At 43.0% G+C, this 19907-nt stretch overlaps 1 protein-coding gene across 3 annotated transcripts in view; it reads right to left on the bottom strand.

The window, feature by feature from the left end:
* HDLBP (high density lipoprotein binding protein) overlaps window positions 1–19907 on the bottom strand; it is a 74182-nt gene that overhangs the window by 32282 nt on the left and 21993 nt on the right. For all 3 annotated transcript variants that reach the window (XM_070753224.1, XM_070753225.1, XM_070753226.1), the window contains exons 2-5: window positions 9186–9250; window positions 8317–8429; window positions 6845–6996; window positions 263–478 (exon numbers count right to left, since the gene is read on the bottom strand). In XM_070753224.1, the coding sequence (XP_070609325.1) occupies window positions 263–478; window positions 6845–6996; window positions 8317–8392 (444 nt within the window). In that variant the 5' untranslated portion in view covers window positions 8393–8429; window positions 9186–9250. The remainder of the gene's footprint in view (window positions 1–262; window positions 479–6844; window positions 6997–8316; window positions 8430–9185; window positions 9251–19907) is intronic.

Below are 19907 nucleotides of genomic sequence, written 5' to 3'. Positions count from 1 at the left end.
GCATAGGGACCAATTTTATGGATAACCTATTTTCCATGGATCGCATGCTACCTAGATCCCGTGCATGTATAGATTAAGTTTTCTCGCTTGCATTGCCTATTTCCTAACAGGCCGCAGACAGGTACCTGTCTATAGTCTGGGGATTGAGGTCCCTTGCTCTACAGTACTCTATAAATTGGTTCATAAAATATTGGCTCAATGGACCCTATGCCTTTAAACCTCTATTGCAAAATAACATCATAGGGAGAGTCAAATCACTCACCTGGGTCTGAAGCCGAGCTACAATTTCCTTCCGGGCCTTCATCACTGCTTCAAGCTTGCCAGAGACCATTATTGATAATCCCTGATCTTTTGCAAGAGATAGCTCCAGGTGAGCTCCTGTCTTCTGCATGATGTCTAAGCAGATTTTGGCTTGCTCTCCTTCCCCAAACTGGTTCATATCCTTGTACTTCCTCTCTTCTAGGGGCACATGGAATACCTGTTCACATGAAACAAATGTTTCTTCAATTTAACGTTTCTAAAAGGACATGCTCCCTTCGCTCAATTAGCAGGCATTTCTGCAACAAATACTTTTGGTACAATCTTAAACAGCAAATTCTGTTAAATTCATTTAAATTTGCAGAATAGGCGTTGATTGCTTACCTGAACGCCTCTTCTCGTACGGTGAGCGGGTACAGCAGTCACATGGGTTGCTCATGTCCAATCCGGTGGAACTGAGCCTAGTGTTAAAAAAGCTTGCCGGATCCGCCCCTTCCCCAGAATTCGCGAATCCATAGACTAGGCTCAGCTGTGAAGCTCTGTAGTGTTCAACTCTCATTGTTAGAGGAAGAAGGTTATAGGAAAGTAAAGAAGACACATACAAGGGCGGGAAGTGACTGCTGTACCCGCTCACCGTACGAGAAGAGGCGTTCAGGTAAGCAATCAACGCCTATTCTCCGTACTGAAGGAGCGGGTCCAGCAGTCACATGGGACATACCCAATAGATGGTCCCTAGGGTGGGATTAGATTGCTATCGTGTGAGATAACGGATTGGAGTACCCTTCTGCCGAAGGCAGCGTCCGCTGAAGCGTATGAATCAATCTTGTAGTGCCTGATGAAGGAATTTGGCGAGGCCCAAGTGGCTGCTTTGCAGACCTCCTCCAACGGGGCTTGAGTCGCCCAAGCGGCCGAAGTGGCTGCGCTCCTGGTGGAATGCGCTGTGATGTTCCTTGGAACTGAGAGGGAGGCCGACTCATAGGCCTTAGATATAGTCCCTCTGATCCAACGGCCTATTACTGTTGAAGACACTTTGGCACCCATGACTCTGGGGTGATAGGCTATAAAAAGTGCTTCTGACCTCCGAAAGGGTCCTGTGCGTTGGATATAGATTCTCAGCGCTCTAATGAGATCCAGGGTGTGCCATCTAATAGCCAAGGGATGGTCTCGTTGGAGGCAGAAGGAAGGTAGGACAATATCCTGAGTTCTGTGGAACATGGAACTGACCTTGGGTAAGAAGGTGGGGTCCAGTCGCAAGACTACCTTGTCCTGATGAAATTGACAAAGGTCCTGCCTGATTGAGAGGGCAGCCAGCTCCGAAATGCGTCGGGCAGAGGTAATAGCCACCAGAAATGCTACTTTAAAGGATAGGTATCTGAGGGACGCCGATTTTAGGGGTTCGTATGGTGCCTGCGTGAGGGAGTGGAGAACCCGTGGCAAATCCCAGGATGGATACCTGTGGACCTTGGAAGGTCTAAGGTTGGCTATGCCCTTGAGGAATTCCTGAACTTCTGGGAAGGATCGGAGAGGCTGTCTGTGGGGGCCCCCTAGGACAGAGGAAATGGCCGCCAGATGACGCCGGAGGGTGCTGGACAAATTGATCCGGGCACCTGAACGGGGATCCTTTGTCCATGGCCGGAGACTTCCACCACTTGAAGGATCTGCGAACAATTGGTGGGATGACAATGCGACGATTTGAGTTGCTGTGCCCCGATCTCTGAAAGGGTAATAGGAGCCACTGTAGTTCCCTAGCATGAAGGCGAGCCCAGGGAATGATGCCTATGCATGACACCATCTTCCCCAAAAGGGAAGACAGGGATACTATGGATACTGAAGGTTTAGATAAAATGCAAGAAATTAACTCCCCTATACTGAATTTTCTCTCGGGAGAGAGAAAGACCTGGGAGGATTCTGAATTAATAATGGATCCCAGGTGTAAAATGGATGTGGAAGGTTGGAGATGACTTTTATCAAAGTTGATGGAAAATCCATGGTCCTGAAGGACTGACATGGTGACAGAAAGGTCTGTTTTCACTTTCTCTAGGGAGTTCCCATGAATCAAAATATCATCAAGATAACATAAAATGTGAATGGGAGACGCCCGGATATAGGCCGCCAGGGACCCCAAGAGCTTTGTAAAAACCCGAGGGGCCGAGGAAAGGCCAAATGGCATCGCCCTATACTGGAAATGCCTGCCTTGAAAGGAGAAACGCAAAAATTTTCTGTGGCATTTGGCTATAGGAATGTGGAGGTAAGCCTCCGTGAGGTCTAAAGAGACCATGAAATCTCCCGTGTGGATGGCGGCCAAAATAGATGATAAGGAGTGCATCTTAAACTTCCTATATTTGATGAATAGGTTCAGCTTCTTTAAATCCAAAATAGCTCTCCAACCTCCGGAGGATTTTGGAACCATAAATAGGATGGAGTAAAAACCTAGACCCTTCTGACCGGAAGGAACCGGTTGGATGGCTCTGATGGACAATAAGTGGGAAATGGCCTCCTCCATACGGTTACAATCTGAGGAGGACCTGGGAGAAGGGCAGGAAATAAAACGTTTCGGGGGGGGGAGAAATAAATTCTAAAAGAAGGCCTGTTTGAACAGTGTCAATGACCCAAGGGTCCTTGGAGGTGAGACGCCAATTAGAGGCGAAATGGGCTAGGCGACCACCTATGGGAATTGAGGAAAAATTACCATCTAGGTTTCTTTGAAGCCCTGTTAGAGGACGCTCCCCTTTGAAAGCGAAACCCTCTGCCCCTGGAGTTCCTACCTTGGGAACGAAAACGGGGGGAATACTGACCTGGAGATCTCTGATAGGAAGCCGCTTGATCTTGCTGACGCCCTGGGCGACGAAAGGACTGCGTTTTGGTAGCCTTTTTGGTGGTTGGACCCAAAACTTTCTTCTTGTCCGTGGTTTCCGTGAGGAGTGGATCCAGAAGATCACCGAAAAGAAGGTCGCGCTTTAAGGGTCCCAGGGATAACTGCCACTTCTGGCGTACTCCCGCTTGCCAAGGGCGAATCCATAGGAGTCTTCTTGCCGTTGTAGAAGCTGCAATAGACTTAGCAGAAAATCTAGTAGATTGTAAAGTGGCATCAGCCACGTACTGAGCAGCTGCAAAGACCTTGTTGAAGTCTTGTTGACCTCTCAAGTCATCGGGAGGAATATGCTGTTGAAGTTGGCGAAGCCAGAGAAGCATAGCTCTGGAGAAAAAGGAAGCCGCTGCAGAACTTTTAATGGCCCAGGAATCTGCGGTGAATCCTCTTTTGAGCATTTGTTCAATCCGCTTGTCCTCTGGGCGGAGGACTTCCTCTGCTTCGCCTGGCACAGCAGCCGCCGAGTGAAGGATCTTGACAGGTTCATCCGGTTTAGGAAAGGATAGGAGCTCCTCATAGGAAGAGGAAAGTTTGTACAATTTCCTGTCCTTGGTTGAGGGATTAAGCCCAGAGGCTGGGAAATCCCACTGTTTAAGTAAGGCATCTTTAAACAATTTAGGCATAGGAATTACCTCGTTATCCTCCTGTTCCTCTGTGAAGTAAGGTAAATTCTCCTCCGGGGGATCAGTGGATGTGGAGGCCTGTTTCTCCTGGGCCGCCAATCCCGTAGAAATTCTAGCTTTGAGGAGGAGAGATTTAAACAATTGAGAAGGAAAAATAGTAATTGGAGAAGGAACCTTTATTTGGGATTCCTCATCATCTGAGAGGCCTTGAAAGGGATCCTCATCCTCTTCCATATCCTCATATTCGTCCTGAGAGGAATCTGAATCATCCTGAATAGGAGCTCTAACCGCTGGGGAAGAACCCAAGGGGCGGGAGGGACGAGGAGGTGGAGGAGGTAAGGGAAGCTCATTGATGGTAGAGAATTTAGCATCAATGGCCTTGGACAACACAGAAAAAATAGATTGGAATTCAGGAGGTAAACTAGAAATATCAGCAGGAATGGCAGAAGAATCCCTGAGGGCCTGGGAGGATCCTGGCTGGGGGGAATCTTCAATAAGATCTGGTTCCTCTGGACCTATTCCCCATAGGTTAGGTTGGGGTCTGTCTAGGTTTGGCTCATCCAGAGATAACACAGGGACCCCAGAAGGAGGCAGACTAGAAGCCTCTGGGGGGTCTTGACTACTGAGTACTTGGGCCTGTACTTTCAAACGCTTTGCTGATTTGTCATGGATTCTTTGTAGGGCTAGGTCCCTTCTCTTCTCAGCCCTGGTGACCTTGGTCGAGGGGCGGGCCCCTGAAGAAGAGGAGGTCGAGGCCTGGGGGATACTGATAATCTCATCGCCTGTAGGCCTGGCCTCTCTGGGACCTTTAGTTGTGCCTCTCTTGGGAAAAGTAGCCATAGTCTGAAAATTAACAGAAGACCAGGCTGAGCCAAATAACTGAATAATTAGGGAGAAGAATTTCAAAGCCTTCCCAAGAGGAATGGATCCTGCTCCGAGGCCTCGGAGCTGCTGAGACTTGAGGACAATCTGGGCAAACCCAGAGTTCGTGCCCCCAAATACAGCGGGGCCAGCCTCCCTAAACTTTAATTAAAGTAACCAAGGCACTCTGGTTGGAGGCTTAGCCGGTGGAGAATTAAGCCTGAGCGTCCCAAAGCCCACTCCGGGATCCACGCGGTGGACTGAGGCCTACGCGGCTGGCAGGAGGCCAACACGAGAGACCTAAATTTAAAAAGGGCGCGAAGGCCTTCGCGCCGAAAAATCGCTCCGTAATAAAATTCTTAAAGGGGAAGCGATCGACTAAGTCCAGGAGACTAGAACAAGCGTCTCACTCCGCAGGAGGTATTTCTTAAGCCCTTTAACGTTTTATACAATAATGAATCAATGAATCAATACTTGCACCAAGACCTCCAGGCCAAAGGATTAAAAGAATCCACAAGCGGCAGCGGGGATCGTAAACGGCAAAACAGCCGGGGGAAAACGAAACCGCAACTTCTCCCAAGGAAAAAAGCCGAGCCACAAACGGCTGGCGCTATTAGTGCAAGTAAATAAATAAGGATAAACAATTCTTACTACTTTTGAAGGAAAAGATCGAAGGGAAGGTGTTAGAATGTTGAACGAGCTATCACAATACAACCGCAGGATATGCGTGGAAAGTCCTTTATGGAAACCTTGCATAAGGAAGGAAATGATTCTGTGTATGGGAATGCACAGGGGAGAAAGGCCTTCCTGTAGACACCACTGGTGAAACTTGGACCACGTGTGGTCGTAGATTCGATTGGTCGAACCCCTTCTGGCCTTTAAAATGACCTCCACTGTATCGGGGTCGTGACCACGCAGTTCTAAGTCTCTCCTGATAACAGCCAGGCGGTGAGGTGGAACCACTCCGGGTCTGGATGGAATGAGGCCCCCTGCCGCAGCATATCCCCCGAAACGGGGAGTCGCCAAGGGTCCTGGACGGACAACTGTTGGAGATCCGCGAACCAGGGCCGGCGGGGCCAATGAGGGGCGATTAAGATTACTCGGGCCCTCTCGGTGAGGACCTTGTGAATCACATCCGGGAGAATTGGAATTGGAGGGAATGCGTAGAGTAGGCCTGGAGGCCATGGACTCCGGAGGGCATTGATTGCCTCTGCTCCCGGGGATGGAAATCTGGAAAAGAAGCGAGGGAGTTGGGCGTTCGCATTGGTCGCGAAGAGATCCAGGACTGGTAGGCCGAATCTGAGGCTGATTTGATGGAACAGGTCTTGATGGAGGTTCCACTCTCCTGGGTCTATCGTTGCTCGAGATAGCCAATCCGCCTGGACGTTGAGGCTCCCCGAGATGTGGTCGGCTAGGAGCGACCGAAGATGTTTTTCCGCCCAAAGGCCTAACTTGAGGGCCTCCCTCATGAGGGCTTTGGATCTCGTGCCCCCCTGTCTGCAGATATGGCTTTTTGTGGCAATGTTGTCGGTGAGAATGAGAACGTGCCGGTTGGGAATGCGAGGAGAGAAATGCTTCAGAGCCAGGGAAACGGCTCTTAACTCTAGCCAATTGATTGGCTTGGAAGCTTCCTCCGGGGACCACGTGCCCTGGGCTATCATCCCTTGGGCGTGGGCGCCCCATCCCGATAGACTGGCATCTGTGGTTGAGCGAATTCTGGGGAAGGGGCGGATCCGGCAAGCTTTTTTAACACTAGGCTCAGTTCCACCGGATTGGACATGAGCAACCCATGTGACTGCTGGACCCGCTCCTTCAGTACGGAGAACTGAATTTCCGGGAACAAAACACTGCATAAATAAAGGAACCTACTATTCCATCCCACCAAGAAAATACATTTACATTTTAAGTTATTTTATAAGGCTAGCTTTTCTATATATTTTAGTACATTAGCATAGGAGTAATGTTATAGCATCTAATTTGAGAGAACATGTTACTTACTTAAAGGGATCAATACATAGAAGATGCCTCACTGTATAATTACAGAATTCTCCAGAACTGCGTAATATTTATCTGTTGGCATATTTCAGGGAAAGGCCTTAGGCATACTCAAACAGTTCTTTTGTTTACATTTTCTCTCCCACAATGAAGATAGGTGACTAAAAGCATCCTGAAGGACATTTTTCTAAATGCCTGAACAGGGTTTGACACTGAAGAAAACGTTCTTTGTACTGACCTGAGTGATAACAGAAGCCTTGATTGGTCGGATTTTACTCCAGGCACCAGCAGGTTCCTGGGCTGGCTCCAAACAAGCTTTCTCAGGGAGAGGGGGGAAGGCATCTTTGTATGTTGGAGGATCGTTCTCTTCTTCAGCATTTAAAGCTGTAACTACAGTGGCAAATGCAAGGAAAACAAAGAATGGTTTTATAGACAATGGTCAACAGACTATACTATTTCTTCTCCTAGCATCTGACTGTTAACATACAATATTAATTTGTTAGTTAAAAATATAAACTTTATTATTGAGGAATACCAAATTGAAATCAAGCAGTGTTCTATTTACTAATCCATAATAATAATTTCTGTCTATCGGGAGATAAGGAAAACATGTTTTACAGATAACTAGAGTTTATCCCATCAAGAGAAATCTATACCTATAACTAATACTTATTGTGGGCTGACAGTATCTTAATTAATATGCAAGTTATAAATAATGACCAAATCAATTTCCTATAATATCAAAACTGCCATACACAAGAATTAATTTGAAACACTTAGTGGTTCTATAGTAGACCTCAGATTGTTACTAAACAAAAGGATCAAAAGATTAACATTTTTTCTTGTTTGAGGGTTATATTTTATACTCCCATTTTTGTATTCATCTGTTCTGTACCAAACACAGATTTATCTGATATTTAATTACAGATGTGCACAATCTGAGATTCTATGGATTTTTATATTCGGTATTATTTTATTAACACATCCTTTATTTTATGCTATACAGTTGGAATGCTACTTTTAACATCTTTTTATTCTCTGGATAAAGAACTGATGTTATTGGACTAAAGAACAATTAAATACAATAATAAGAAATCAGACAATTTTATTTTATGTAATGCTTTTCTGTACTGTGAATGGCAACTTGAAAATTCCTGAATATAATTCTGGCAAATAACTCCCCCCAAATGAGGGTCTCTATCCATTAATCATGCTGCAAGCTACTATCAACAGAAACCTCCCCCAGCTTGGTTTTTCCAGCTGACATTGGTTGTATTAGCAGGATAGCAGATAACGAGAACGGCAGTCTAACATCTAGAGATTATTAAGTTGGAAAAGAACTGTCTAAAATATATAAAATAGTATACATTTTAAAATTACAAGCTGCCCAATGTTGTGTTTGATAATGAGATGGGCAGCATCTATTCTATTCAATATAGAGAAAAAAATGAATGAAGATTATAATATACAGATGTTTCTAAAAATAGCTTTGCAAAATTGAAAAAAATATTATCTATAGATTATCTAGCATGCTCAAATAGCTTCTTAACCCGTATATTATTATTAATCTAAATACTGTAGTTTGCAGAATCAAAGAAAAAGTCTCAACCATCCTCCTAAAAGTAACAAAGCAAGATAATAGCAGCAAGATAATATTTCTGCAGCTGTTATCACATGGGATTTTGTAATAACCTTGTTTTGCTTTTTTACCTTTCACTTGCTGCTGAGCAAGGCCACTGCGATGTTCAGCAAAACTTTCCGGGGTCAAAACTGCCACGGAGCTCATGGTTGATTTCCCACTCACACACAATCCGGGTATGCCACTGGAGGTAAGAAAAAAGAGAAATGATAACTGGTAGTATAGTGACATTAAAAAAAGGAAAGAAACAGAAAATAGAAAAATACATTATAACAGTTTAGCCACTTCTTTTGAAGATGTACAATTGACCTTGGTTGAGGAAACAAAGAAAGTCTTCAAACGCAACATAATTTATCCATACTGCAGTACCTTTCCTAAATTATTTAGTAAAAGACTGACACAATGAAACTGTTTCCTTTTTAATTGGTCTTATTTTTACAACATCATCATAACATTATTTTTATGTTAGAAACAGACATGAAATGCTACCAAATTCCAAGACACAGAGCTATTGGAACATCTGCAATTGTTTTTACATTAACAATTTTTGGATTTTTAGCTTAACAAAATATTCCACATTCAGATAAATATTCAAAGATGATTTAAATCACTACCTCTTTGGAATGTCTGCTATAATTAGTAGCTTCCTACTCTGGCATTTTTCACATTTACCATATTTTTCAGACTATGAGGCGCTCCGGACTATAAGATGCACCTAACTTTTGGGGGAGGAAAATAAGGGTAAAAAAATCTGCCTCTACCTCTCAGCATTAATCCAGCATTCATCTCGCCTGTTTGTTGCGGCTCATTCACCACCACTGTGGCCCGTTCTAGAACAGCTAATCAGCAAGCCCCCCACAGCAATATTCAGAGTATAAGACGTGCAGACATTTCCACCCAATTTTTTTGCGGGTGTGTGTATGTGTATCTGTAAACTTACCAGCTAAATGGTCAGTAGCCAGAAAGTCCGTCCTGTGCACTGTCTGTTTTTCAGCCTGCCAGCTTCTGTTTGAGAGCAAAGATATCTAGTTTTGGTAATATTACTACATGTGCAATAATGCAAAGTAATTAGCCTGAAACTAGTTAAATAAAGTTGAGACAGGACTAACACACTAACTGTATATTATCTGTGATCTGTTTTCTGAACGAGGGTAATTCTGCCCCAGCACAAGACAGGGAGCCATATTTGTTAACGGACATGCCCCATAGTTTTAAAATCTTGCCAAAGCTTATGCTTTTCAGAGTTAATTTAAATAAGTCTATACATTGAAACTTGTACAGGTGAAACTCGAAAAATTAGAATATCGTGCAAAAGTTCATTTATTTCAGTAATGCAATTTAAAAGGTGAAACGTAATATATAAGAGAGACTCATTACATACCAGGCAAGATAGTTCAAACCATGATTTGTCATAATTGTGATGATTACTTTTGGCCCACAGTGGACCGACTCCAGCAAATGACATGGCTTGCCAAATTATTTTTTCCACACTGTGGAAACTTTGCATCTCATTTGGAAACCAAGGACCCAGAGTATGGAGGAAAAATGGAGATGCGCACACACAGCAAGATGTTTGAAGCCTAGTGCGATGTTTCCACAATCTGTGTTGATTTGGGGAGCCATGTCATCTGCTGGTATTGGTCCACTGTGCTTCATTGTCAATGCAGCAGCCTACCAGGAGATTTTGGAGCACTTCATGCTTGCTTCAATAGCCGAGCTTTATGGGGATGCTGACTTCAATTTTCCAGCAGGACCTGGCACCTGCCCACACTGCCAAAAGCACCAAAACCTGGCTCAATGACCATAGGATTACCATGCTTGATTGACCAGAAAACTCGCCTGACCTGAATCCCATAGAGAATCTATGGGGCTTTGCCAAGAGAAAGATGAGAGACATGAGACCAAATAATGCAGAAGAGCTGGAAGCCGATATTGAAGCATTATTATTATTATTATTATTATTATTATTATTATTATTATTATTATTAAAATTTGTATGCTGCCTCTCTCCATAGACTCGGGGCATCCTGGTATTCCATAATATCTCAGCAGTGCCACAGGCCAATAGCTTCCATGCCACGCTGCATTGGGGCAGTAATTCCTGCAGAAGGGGCCCAAATCAAGTTCTGAGTACATATGCATGCTTATACTTTTCAGAGGTCCGATACTGTTCTATGTACAATCCTTGTTTCATTGATTGTGTGTAATATTCTAATTTTCTGAGATGGGGGATTGGGTTTTTTAATGAGCTGTACCCCATAATCATCACAATTATGACAAATCACGGCTTGAACTATTTTACCTTGCATGTAATGAGTCTCATATATTACATTTCACCTTTTAAGCTGCATTATTGAAATAAATGAACTTTTTCACAATATTCTAATTATTCGAGTTTCTCACATATCAAATAGGATTCCTTAGGTTTCTATCCACAACAGAGTTATTCTATCTCTTTTCACATAACCTTTGACAACTTTAGTAAGTCTCTTTTGTAAATCTTAAGTAAAGAGTTTAGGCAGGTCACTCTTCATAGTCTCTTCTCACAAAATAACTGACAACTTAACAAAACACTTTCATTTGTATATCCAATATTTCATACGTTTGTTTATATCCCCACTGAAATAAATTTTAATCTTTTTCAGGGAAGATTACAACTTGCAATCATATGATTGAGAAGCATTTGGTCATAAATGTCAATGGATTGCCAAGTGCCCAGATGGCAATCATTTGATGGTAGGGGATTGAGAGTGTGACATTTTGCTATGCTTGGAGATATTTTATAGGTCATATAGCTCCCCTTTCGAAGCTTTCATAACTACACACAGATATTAAGCAATTAGCCATAAGCAAAGGACTATTTGTAGAATGTTTCCCAAGTAAAATCATCTTCTGTTGCTCTTTTGCAAAAGAGGCTTTTAACAATATACCACGATTAAGGATACAACATTGGAAAAGCAAAGCAAAAAAACTGAACTGAATATTACAATGACAACCCCTCCCACTAGATTTTCACATAAATGAAAACTATTAGAAACACAAAATGGGAAACAAAAGGAAATAAAGAAAAACCTAAACAGTCAGAAAAAGTCTGCTTGAAAAATTTGAAATGGAATTTTAAAAATTGGAAAGCAAAAAGCAAAGAGGAAGACTTAAAGGGCTGCAAATCATTCAGGAACTTAAAATCCAAAGATACACCTGAGAATTATATAGATATACAGGCTACTCATTTAACACATAACTATTAATCAAAGAAAAAGAACAAAGGCAACTGTTTCCAGAGTTAGTCACTCGTGCTTGTCAAATGAATAGCTAGCCATTCCAATACTCTAAACCTCCAAATTTTCAGCCTTTTGTTTCATCTTGTCTTATATATGTGACAGGTGAATAACTGTACCTTCCACTTCATACATTTGTGGAAAATATGGGGAAGTCATTAAATTTGTCTCATATAGAAATATCCCAAACAAAGAAAAATATTAAAGGCAGAATCTGGCCTCAGTGAGGGAAAATAATTACATTCATTTATCTTTTTTATCAAAAGAAGGAAGTACAATATGCTTACTGGCGGAGGTACTGTAAAGGAATACTCGCATGCCTTCAAACAAAGATTCTATTGTATTCTATTCAGAAAGAGTAGATACCTTATTCCGATACTGAAGGCACAATTAGGATAACATAAGCTCATCTGCATATCTTAATTAAACAACCGATAACTGTATATTTTATAATTCTATAAATGTTTATAGTTACAAAAATAAAAAACTAAGAAAAATAGAAAAATAAGTGTAAATTGATTTTAAAAGAATGCTGCCTGTCTATATATGTGTATGTACAGTGGTCCCTCGATTTTCACGGGTTCAAACTTCACGAAACGGCTATACCACGGTTTTTCAAAAATATTAATTAAAAAATACTTTGCTGGTTTTTTCCCTATACCATGGTTTTTCCCACCCGATGACATCATACGTCATCGCCAAACTTTCGTCCGCCTTTAATAAATATTTTTTTTTAATAAACTTTAATAAATAAACATGGTGAGTAATAATCTAAATGGTTGCTAAGGGAATGAGAAATTGCAGTTTAGGGGTTTAAAGTATTAAGAGATGGCTTGTGATACTGTTCATAGCCGAAAATAGTGCATTTACTTCCGCATCGCTACTTCACGGAAATTCGACTTTCGCGGGCGGTCTCGGAACACATCCCCCGTGAAAATCGAGGGAACACTGTATATATGTATGTGCGTGCGCACACTCACATACAAACACACATCATGTTTCCCCGAAAATAAGACAGGGTCTTATTTTTTTTTGAACCTCTATTATATTCTATTACATTCTTTTGAATCTTTATTATTGGAGGGGAAGGTCTCTTATTGTTTCGGAGATGCAGGAAGTCCCAGGCGGCCTGCACACTCACAGCTGGGAGTCCAGCAGTGAGAGGCTCCCTCCGTGTGCCACCATCAAGCCCCTCTCCTCCCACAGGGTGTGTGTGTAGAACACGAGTGGCCCAAAGACGCCAAGCTCCGTGAGTGCACTCCCCCCGGCTCATGTGCCTCCCAGGTCTCACCACGTCAATGTGGGCGACTTTAGCTAACATTGCCAGCATCCATCATGGAAGCCACAGCCCGGGTCAGCTCCCCCTTCAGGGTCCAGCTCCAGCCATCACCATAGAGTGGGAAGCATACTCTTGCTCCACTGGCTTGGGTTTGGAAGCCGCAGAGTGGAGTTTGGTGGAGAGAAAGAAAGACTTCTTCTGTTCCTGCTGTTTTCCCTGCATGCAGCCAAAAGCAGAAGCAGTAGAAACAGAAGTCTTTCTTTCTCTACCCCAAATTCTGCCTTGTGCGGCTTCCAATTCCCAGCCAGGGCAGCGGCCGCTCTGGGAGTCTGCTTCCCACTCTATGATGATGGTTGCTGGGGACCTCCCCTTCCCCTCCCCCCACTCCTCTACACTCCAATCACCCTGTGGGAAGCCCTTAGGAGTCACCAGACTGGATGGTGACCAGGCCAGGCTCTTCCTGGGGAAGGGTGCCTCACAGGACTCTTACTTGCCTTCCTTTCTCCCACAGGCCTGGCTTTTTCTTTCCAGGCAACCAGCAGCCAAATGCCGAGCAGCCGCACCGAGGGCAGCCCCAATAGACACAGCTTGGCCAGCCAACCATGGCCAATGCTCCTCGCTGCGGCTGAGTTTGGCCACAGGGGGCCAGCCAGGGCCTTCACAGGTGGCGGCAGCAATATCTGCAGCACCTCCATCATCCCTGCCCGGAGACCCGCACCCAGCTGTGGGGCACACCAGGCCGGCCGTTGTAGTCCTCCACAACTGCTCCACGACACAGCCACTAAAAGCGCATGTTGACTTCCACTTGCCATGCATGGAGGCCTCTCTACCACAGGTGACCAGTCTGCCAAGGAAGTCCTGGAGCGGCAATGCTGGCGCTGTGGTGGATGCTTAGACACAGCGCCTGGGCCTGAGAGCAGATGGGTGAGGTCTACGGTTAATACTGCAGGCAGTGGAAGGGGCAGGGGGTGCAGGAGTTTGCAATGATATGGCTGCATTGGGAGGGGTGGGGTACTTGCATATGAGAGAGAGAGGGAGGTGGGGGAAGGAGAGAACATTGCTATCAACCCTGGATAACTCTCTGAGGTTGGATGGATTAGATCTCGATCTCTTTCTCTCTCACACATACACACACACCATTCTTTCTTTGGGATCGCAGAACAGATACGCTTCCCAGGAATGAAAGGCTGTAGCATTTTGGAGATGTGTGTCTGTGCTGTGATCCCAAGTAACAAATGATTGGCAGGAAAAGGGGGATGACACCGGCAGCTCGAGATCTGAGCTGAATTACATAGACCTCACTGGCTCAGCTGATCAGCTAAGAGTAATTAAGGGGCTGAACTTCTAAGAGGAGAAGAGAAGGGCTGCCTCCTTGCTGGCCATGCCCACTCCTTCACTAGGGCTTATTTTCGCGAAAGGCATATATTTATGCCAACCTCAAAAATCAGGCTTGGCCTTAATTTTGGGACATGTCGTATTTTTGGGGAAGCTCTGTCTGTCTGTTTATCTATCTAATATGTACTCATCACGACAAATACAATTTAAGTTATATCTTCTCTGATATTGTAACAAAAGACCTCTTCCTCCATATTTTATGTCTTATCTATGTAGAAATTTTAAAGCCTCATCATCCTAATCGGCAAAAGAATTACTAGAAACATCACCTATAGTTTAAATCAGGGGTCCCCAACCACCGGGCCGCGGACCAGTACCGGGCCGCGGGGCATGTTGCACCGGTCCGTGGAGTCAGCAGCTGCCGGTCCTCATGCCGCCACCCCCTCCCTCCAGCGCTTCGCCTCCCGCCGGGCAAGAGGCCTCGGGAGGCAGGTTCTGCTGGCCACAGGACGATGGACGGGACAGAGGGGCGGGAAGGACTGAGAGGCTCAAGCCTCTTTTGGCTTCGGCCGCGGGGCGCTTTTGCGTTTTTGGCTGGGGGGAGGCAGGAGGGCCAGCCTGACCCCCTGTCTCCAGCGCTTAGCCCCCGCTGGGCAAGAGGGCTTGGGAGGCAGGTTCTGCCGGCCACAGGGCGATGGCGAGAAAGAGGGGCGGGGAGGACCAGCACCCCCATGCTTAATCCCGCCCCCAACCACACCCCTTTTCGCCCCCACCGGGCCATAGAAAAATTGTCTTGCTGAAACTGGTCCCTGGTGGAAAAAACGTTGGGGACCACTGGTTTAAATCATTTGATTTAAATCAAATGAACTAAACCAATGTCCCTTTCTCTTGCTTTTAGCAAAGTCAATTTTACTTGTCCTCTTCCTACCCACCAGACATTTCAAGCACCACTGTCTCTTTGCCCTCTAGGAAAGAGCCCTTTCCTCCCAAGACCTATACATTGAGGACTACCTATACATTTCACCACAATCCTGGCTATTAAAATGGCAGAAACAGCTAAGAACTCTTGATATTTCACCTTTACCCTTTTCTCGTTTTTAACTACACAATCGACATTCTATCTCTATTTTGGTATTATGAATGAAAGAATTTAGCAATAAAAAGGTTACAGCAAAATTAATTTAAAACATTGCAAAATCTTCCATTTCATCCTATTATACTGTATTGCGTAGAAGCTACAGTAGATATCCAAATAAACTGGACTTTTATTTTATACACATAGAAAGTGGAATTGAGATTTGTTTCTGAAATCAGCAGAAAAGAACTATTCAAAGGATCAGAAACTAAGATCCTATCAGCAGTGGTTGGTCATATATCTCGGAATACATAGCTCCAAAACAACATACATAGATCACTTATTTTTATGTTTATCCAAATATAGAGCAACTATTAGAAATTTAGACACTAGAGATATAGTTAATTATAATATTCTTTTATGAAAGTCATATTGAAAAAAACAGCACTATCATAGAAGTCAAAAGGGATGTGTTATAAAATACCTTACAAGGATTTTTTTTTTTCTCCTTCAGGGCAGCTGAGCAAAAAAATTACCATAACCTTACTTTTTCCCCGATTTACAGAACAAACTCCTTAAATGAGGACCCGGATTGTGGGAGCAATATGCTGGCTCTGTTAAAAAGTGCTATTGCTAACATGTTGTAAGCCGCCCTGAGTCTAAGGAGAAGAGCGGCATAAAAATCGAATGAATACATGAATGAATGAATGAATGAATGAATGAATGAATGAATGAATGAATGAATGAATAAATAAATAAATAAATAAGGGACCCAACTGATTCTTATGGAGATGGTAACTTTTAATGATTAAAGATAGAAGAAGGCGCTGAAGTTGAAGCAGCCATTGTGTGCAATCTTCAAATATAGTCTGCATTGAATATTCTACATCATGTCTAAAATTGCATCAGGAAGACATGACAGAACAGTTAAGTTCAAGAAAAAGGATCCAGGCTTTTCCCAAGCTGATTAGCTTCAGAATGTTTTAAAATATAACTCTAATCTATTTCAAAGCAGCATGATAGCTAGTTAAAGAGGACGAGCATAGTAGCCTAAAAAGTCCAGAGAATACCAGATTGTAGAAAAGTGAACCAATAAAAAATATTAAAGAGATGAATAACTGGGCATTAGATTGCAAAAATATCAAAGGGAACTGGAGGATTTATGTAATGGAGCCCTTAAAATGTGAAAAGAATCTGTAAGAAGCTTAAAATGTAGTAATTCTAAATAAATAAATAAATAAATATTGTAACCCACACAAAAAGATATTACAAAGTTGTTTAGTAAAGACAACGAAGAGACTTCTATTATTTTAGTTAGAATGATTTGTGCCCAAAACACAAAACAACATACACCTTTAACCATTATTTAGAATTTTAATAGGGTCAGCATTTTTAAAGAGCAAGGCAAATTATGTGCTATTTTAATTCATTTTAAATGGCTAGTCTAGTATTAAAAGTAATTAAACGCAGTACAAAAAGCTGAAATAGTGCACAGCTATACAGTACTTTGAAGCTTTATAAGGTCAAATGGAACAATGATTTAAATTGTTCTACTAATTCTATGAAACCAAAATATCCAAGAAACATATAACACATTTTTCCAGATCCTTAGATTAAGTCACATAGACCACAACCTCACACTTTGAAAAGGGCAAGGACTACTGAACACAGTGTATTTACATCTATAAAAAATAGCATAGAAGATCTCAAATAGGGTAGGTTTTATTCAATACATTTTAAATATGTTGAATATGTTTTTAAAGAAATAGAGCTATAGTCCACAATCCTAGTTACTTTAAGGGACTATGGTGTATTTTACTTCCTCATCCTCTATTTTTGCTATTTATACGTTTTTGACTCCTTTTTCATATAAAACGATTTGTCATTATAAACTCAACAAGAAACCTTACACTGAAAAAAACAAATCCCAGGATCTTATATAATTTTAGCATCCCTTCTTTAAAGTTTAACACACCTATTTAGGATGATCAAAGCAACATTCTCAAACATTTAAGATAAAAGTAGTACATTAAGATTCAATTTAGATTGCAAACTTCCATAGGCATAACCAACCTTTTCCAAGAAATCATTTTCTAAAGAATTATGCACGATCAAAAGAACAATGGTTAAAGATAAACAAAAGAGCAGACACAGCTCCTCTCTGCCTGAATAAAGTCATCTTCATTCAAAGAAGGTGTTTCTGGTTTAATTCTCATAAACAACATATGAGATATTAAAACTATATTCAGATGAATTGCAATGTTTATTTGATTTACTTTGGTGTATGAAACTTTATAAACTTTGTTTATGACTTAGTTATTGCATTAATTCAGTCAGGAATATGATTGCTTTAATCTTATTTTATTTTTTTATTTGACATATTTGCTGTGGACTGCCCAAAACCTATTAGATAGTACATTAAAAATTGCTAAACAGTTTATCAACTACCACCATAAATCTCATTATAGACTAACAATGTCCAATAAAAGTCAAAACTGCACATACCTGACTACCATCTGGGATGAATCCCACCTCCTCAACCACTAATCTTAACATAAGGTTTCTATTATTAGTTGAAATGTGAAAATAATTCATAGATCCTAATAGCTTCTGAGCACTCTTTAAAGTTTAAAGGATAAAGAAGAGGAATCAAGAGTCAGCCCCCCAATTAAATTTATTATTGGCAGATTAATAACAGATTACACACACACACACACACACACACACACACACACCGGGCTTATCCTATGCACTGCCTCCTTCTCCATGTTTATTTAGGGTATTTATATTTTTATATTTATTTTTATTGTACCTTGTTAGTATTATATGTTATATCCTTTTAATACTGTAATGCATCCAGAGTTACCCTGTGGTAAGATAGGCAGACAATCAATCAAATAAATAAAGATATCACTTCAGCATTTGCCAATTCCAGAACTTGGAAAATCTATTGAAATCAAACACTGTATTTAATAAATTATTATACAGTAGTCCCTCGCTATACCGCGCTTCACCTACTGTGGCTTCACTTCATAGCGGGTTTCTGAGGAAGTCCATCGGCAGATTTAAACAGCCTGCCGAACTCGATCGGCAGGGTTTTTTTTTTTTTAAAAAATCTAAAATTGTAAATACTGTATTTAAATACTGTATCTAAAATAAATACTGTGTGGGAAGGGTTTATAAACACTTAAAACAATGAAAACTTACCAAACAATTACAATATAAATACTTAAATAAGTACTATCAGTCGATAAATTCCCCATCGCGGATTTCACCTATTGCGGCCAGGTCTGGAACGTAACACCAGCGATAGGTGAGGGACTACTGTATCAGTGAGATGTGAATTCAATAACTAAACAAGGCATTACAGTAGAACCCCGACTTACGAGACTAATTGGTTCCGGAAGGAGGCTCGTAAGTCGGAACGCTCGTATGACGAAACATTGTTTCCCATAGGAAACAATGTAAAGTCAATTAATCCGTGCAACAACAAAAAAAACCGCTGCCGCCGAACGCGGAAGTTAGCGTTCAGAGACAGCTGCGAAGCAGCGCGGGTGTTTTAAAACGTGGCAGCCGGCCTGGGGGGCTCGGGGGAAGCCCCCGAGCCCCCCAGGCCGGCTGCCACGTTTTAAAACACCCGCGCCGCTTCGCAGCTGTCTGCTGAATCCGGAACGCTAACTTCCGCGTTCGGATTCAGCAGACAGCTGCGAAGCAGCGCGCGTGTTTTAAAAGGTTGCAGCCGACCTGGGGGGCTCGGGGGGAAGCCCCTGAGCCCCCCAGGCCGGCTGTGATGTTTTAAAACACGCGCGCTGCTTCGCAGCTGTCTGCTGAATCCGGAACGCTAACTTCCGCATTCGGATTCAGCAGACAGCTGCGAAGCAGCGCGCGTGTTTTAAAAGGTTGCAGCCAGCCTGGGGGGCTCGGGGGGAAGCCCCCGAGCCCCCCAGGCCGGCTGTGACGTTTTAAAACACGCGCTGCTTCGCAGCTCTCTGCTGAATCCGGAACGCTAACTTCCGCGTTCGGATTCAGCAGACAGCTGCGAAGCAGCGTGCATGTTTTAAAAGGTTGCAGCCGGCCTGGGGGGCTCGGGGGGAAGCCCCCGAGCCCCCCAGGCCGGCTGTGACGTTTTAAAACACGCGCGCTGCTTCGCAGCTGTCTGCTGAATCCGAACGCGGAAGTTAGCGTTCCGGATTCAGCAGAGAGCTGCGAAGCGGCGCGCGTGTTTTAAAAGGTTGCAGCCGGCCTGGGGGGCTTGCCAGCACCCCCCCGAGCCCCCCAGGCCGGCTGCAACCTTTTAAAACACGCGGGATACGAGCGCCAAGGAGCTGTCTCCTGAAGCCGAAAGCGGAAGTTAGTGTTCGGCTTCAGGAGACAGCTCCTTGGCGCTCGTATCCCGAATGTGAGCTCGGGAGGCGAACAAAAATGTCGCTCCCCTCCCAGCTCTTATCTCGAGTAGCTCGTAAGTAGAGCTGCTCGTATGTCGAGGTTCCACTGTACTTAGGTTCAACATTCTGAAGGTTAAGTATGTTTGTGTGTATGTTTGTTTAGTTAATGGGTTTTTAAAAATATCTTAAATTATATTTAGATTTGTCATGAATTGTGAATTGCTGTGAGCCGCCCCGAGTCTGCGGAGAGGGGCGGCATACAAATCTAAATAATAATAATAATAATAATAATAATAATAACCTCATTAAA

This window comes from Erythrolamprus reginae, chromosome 5 (genome assembly GCF_031021105.1).
Source record: "Erythrolamprus reginae isolate rEryReg1 chromosome 5, rEryReg1.hap1, whole genome shotgun sequence".
NCBI classification, from domain to species: domain Eukaryota; kingdom Metazoa; phylum Chordata; class Lepidosauria; order Squamata; family Dipsadidae; genus Erythrolamprus; species Erythrolamprus reginae.
Note: the sequence above shows the minus strand (reverse complement) of the source record. Positions and strands in the feature narration are given on the sequence as shown.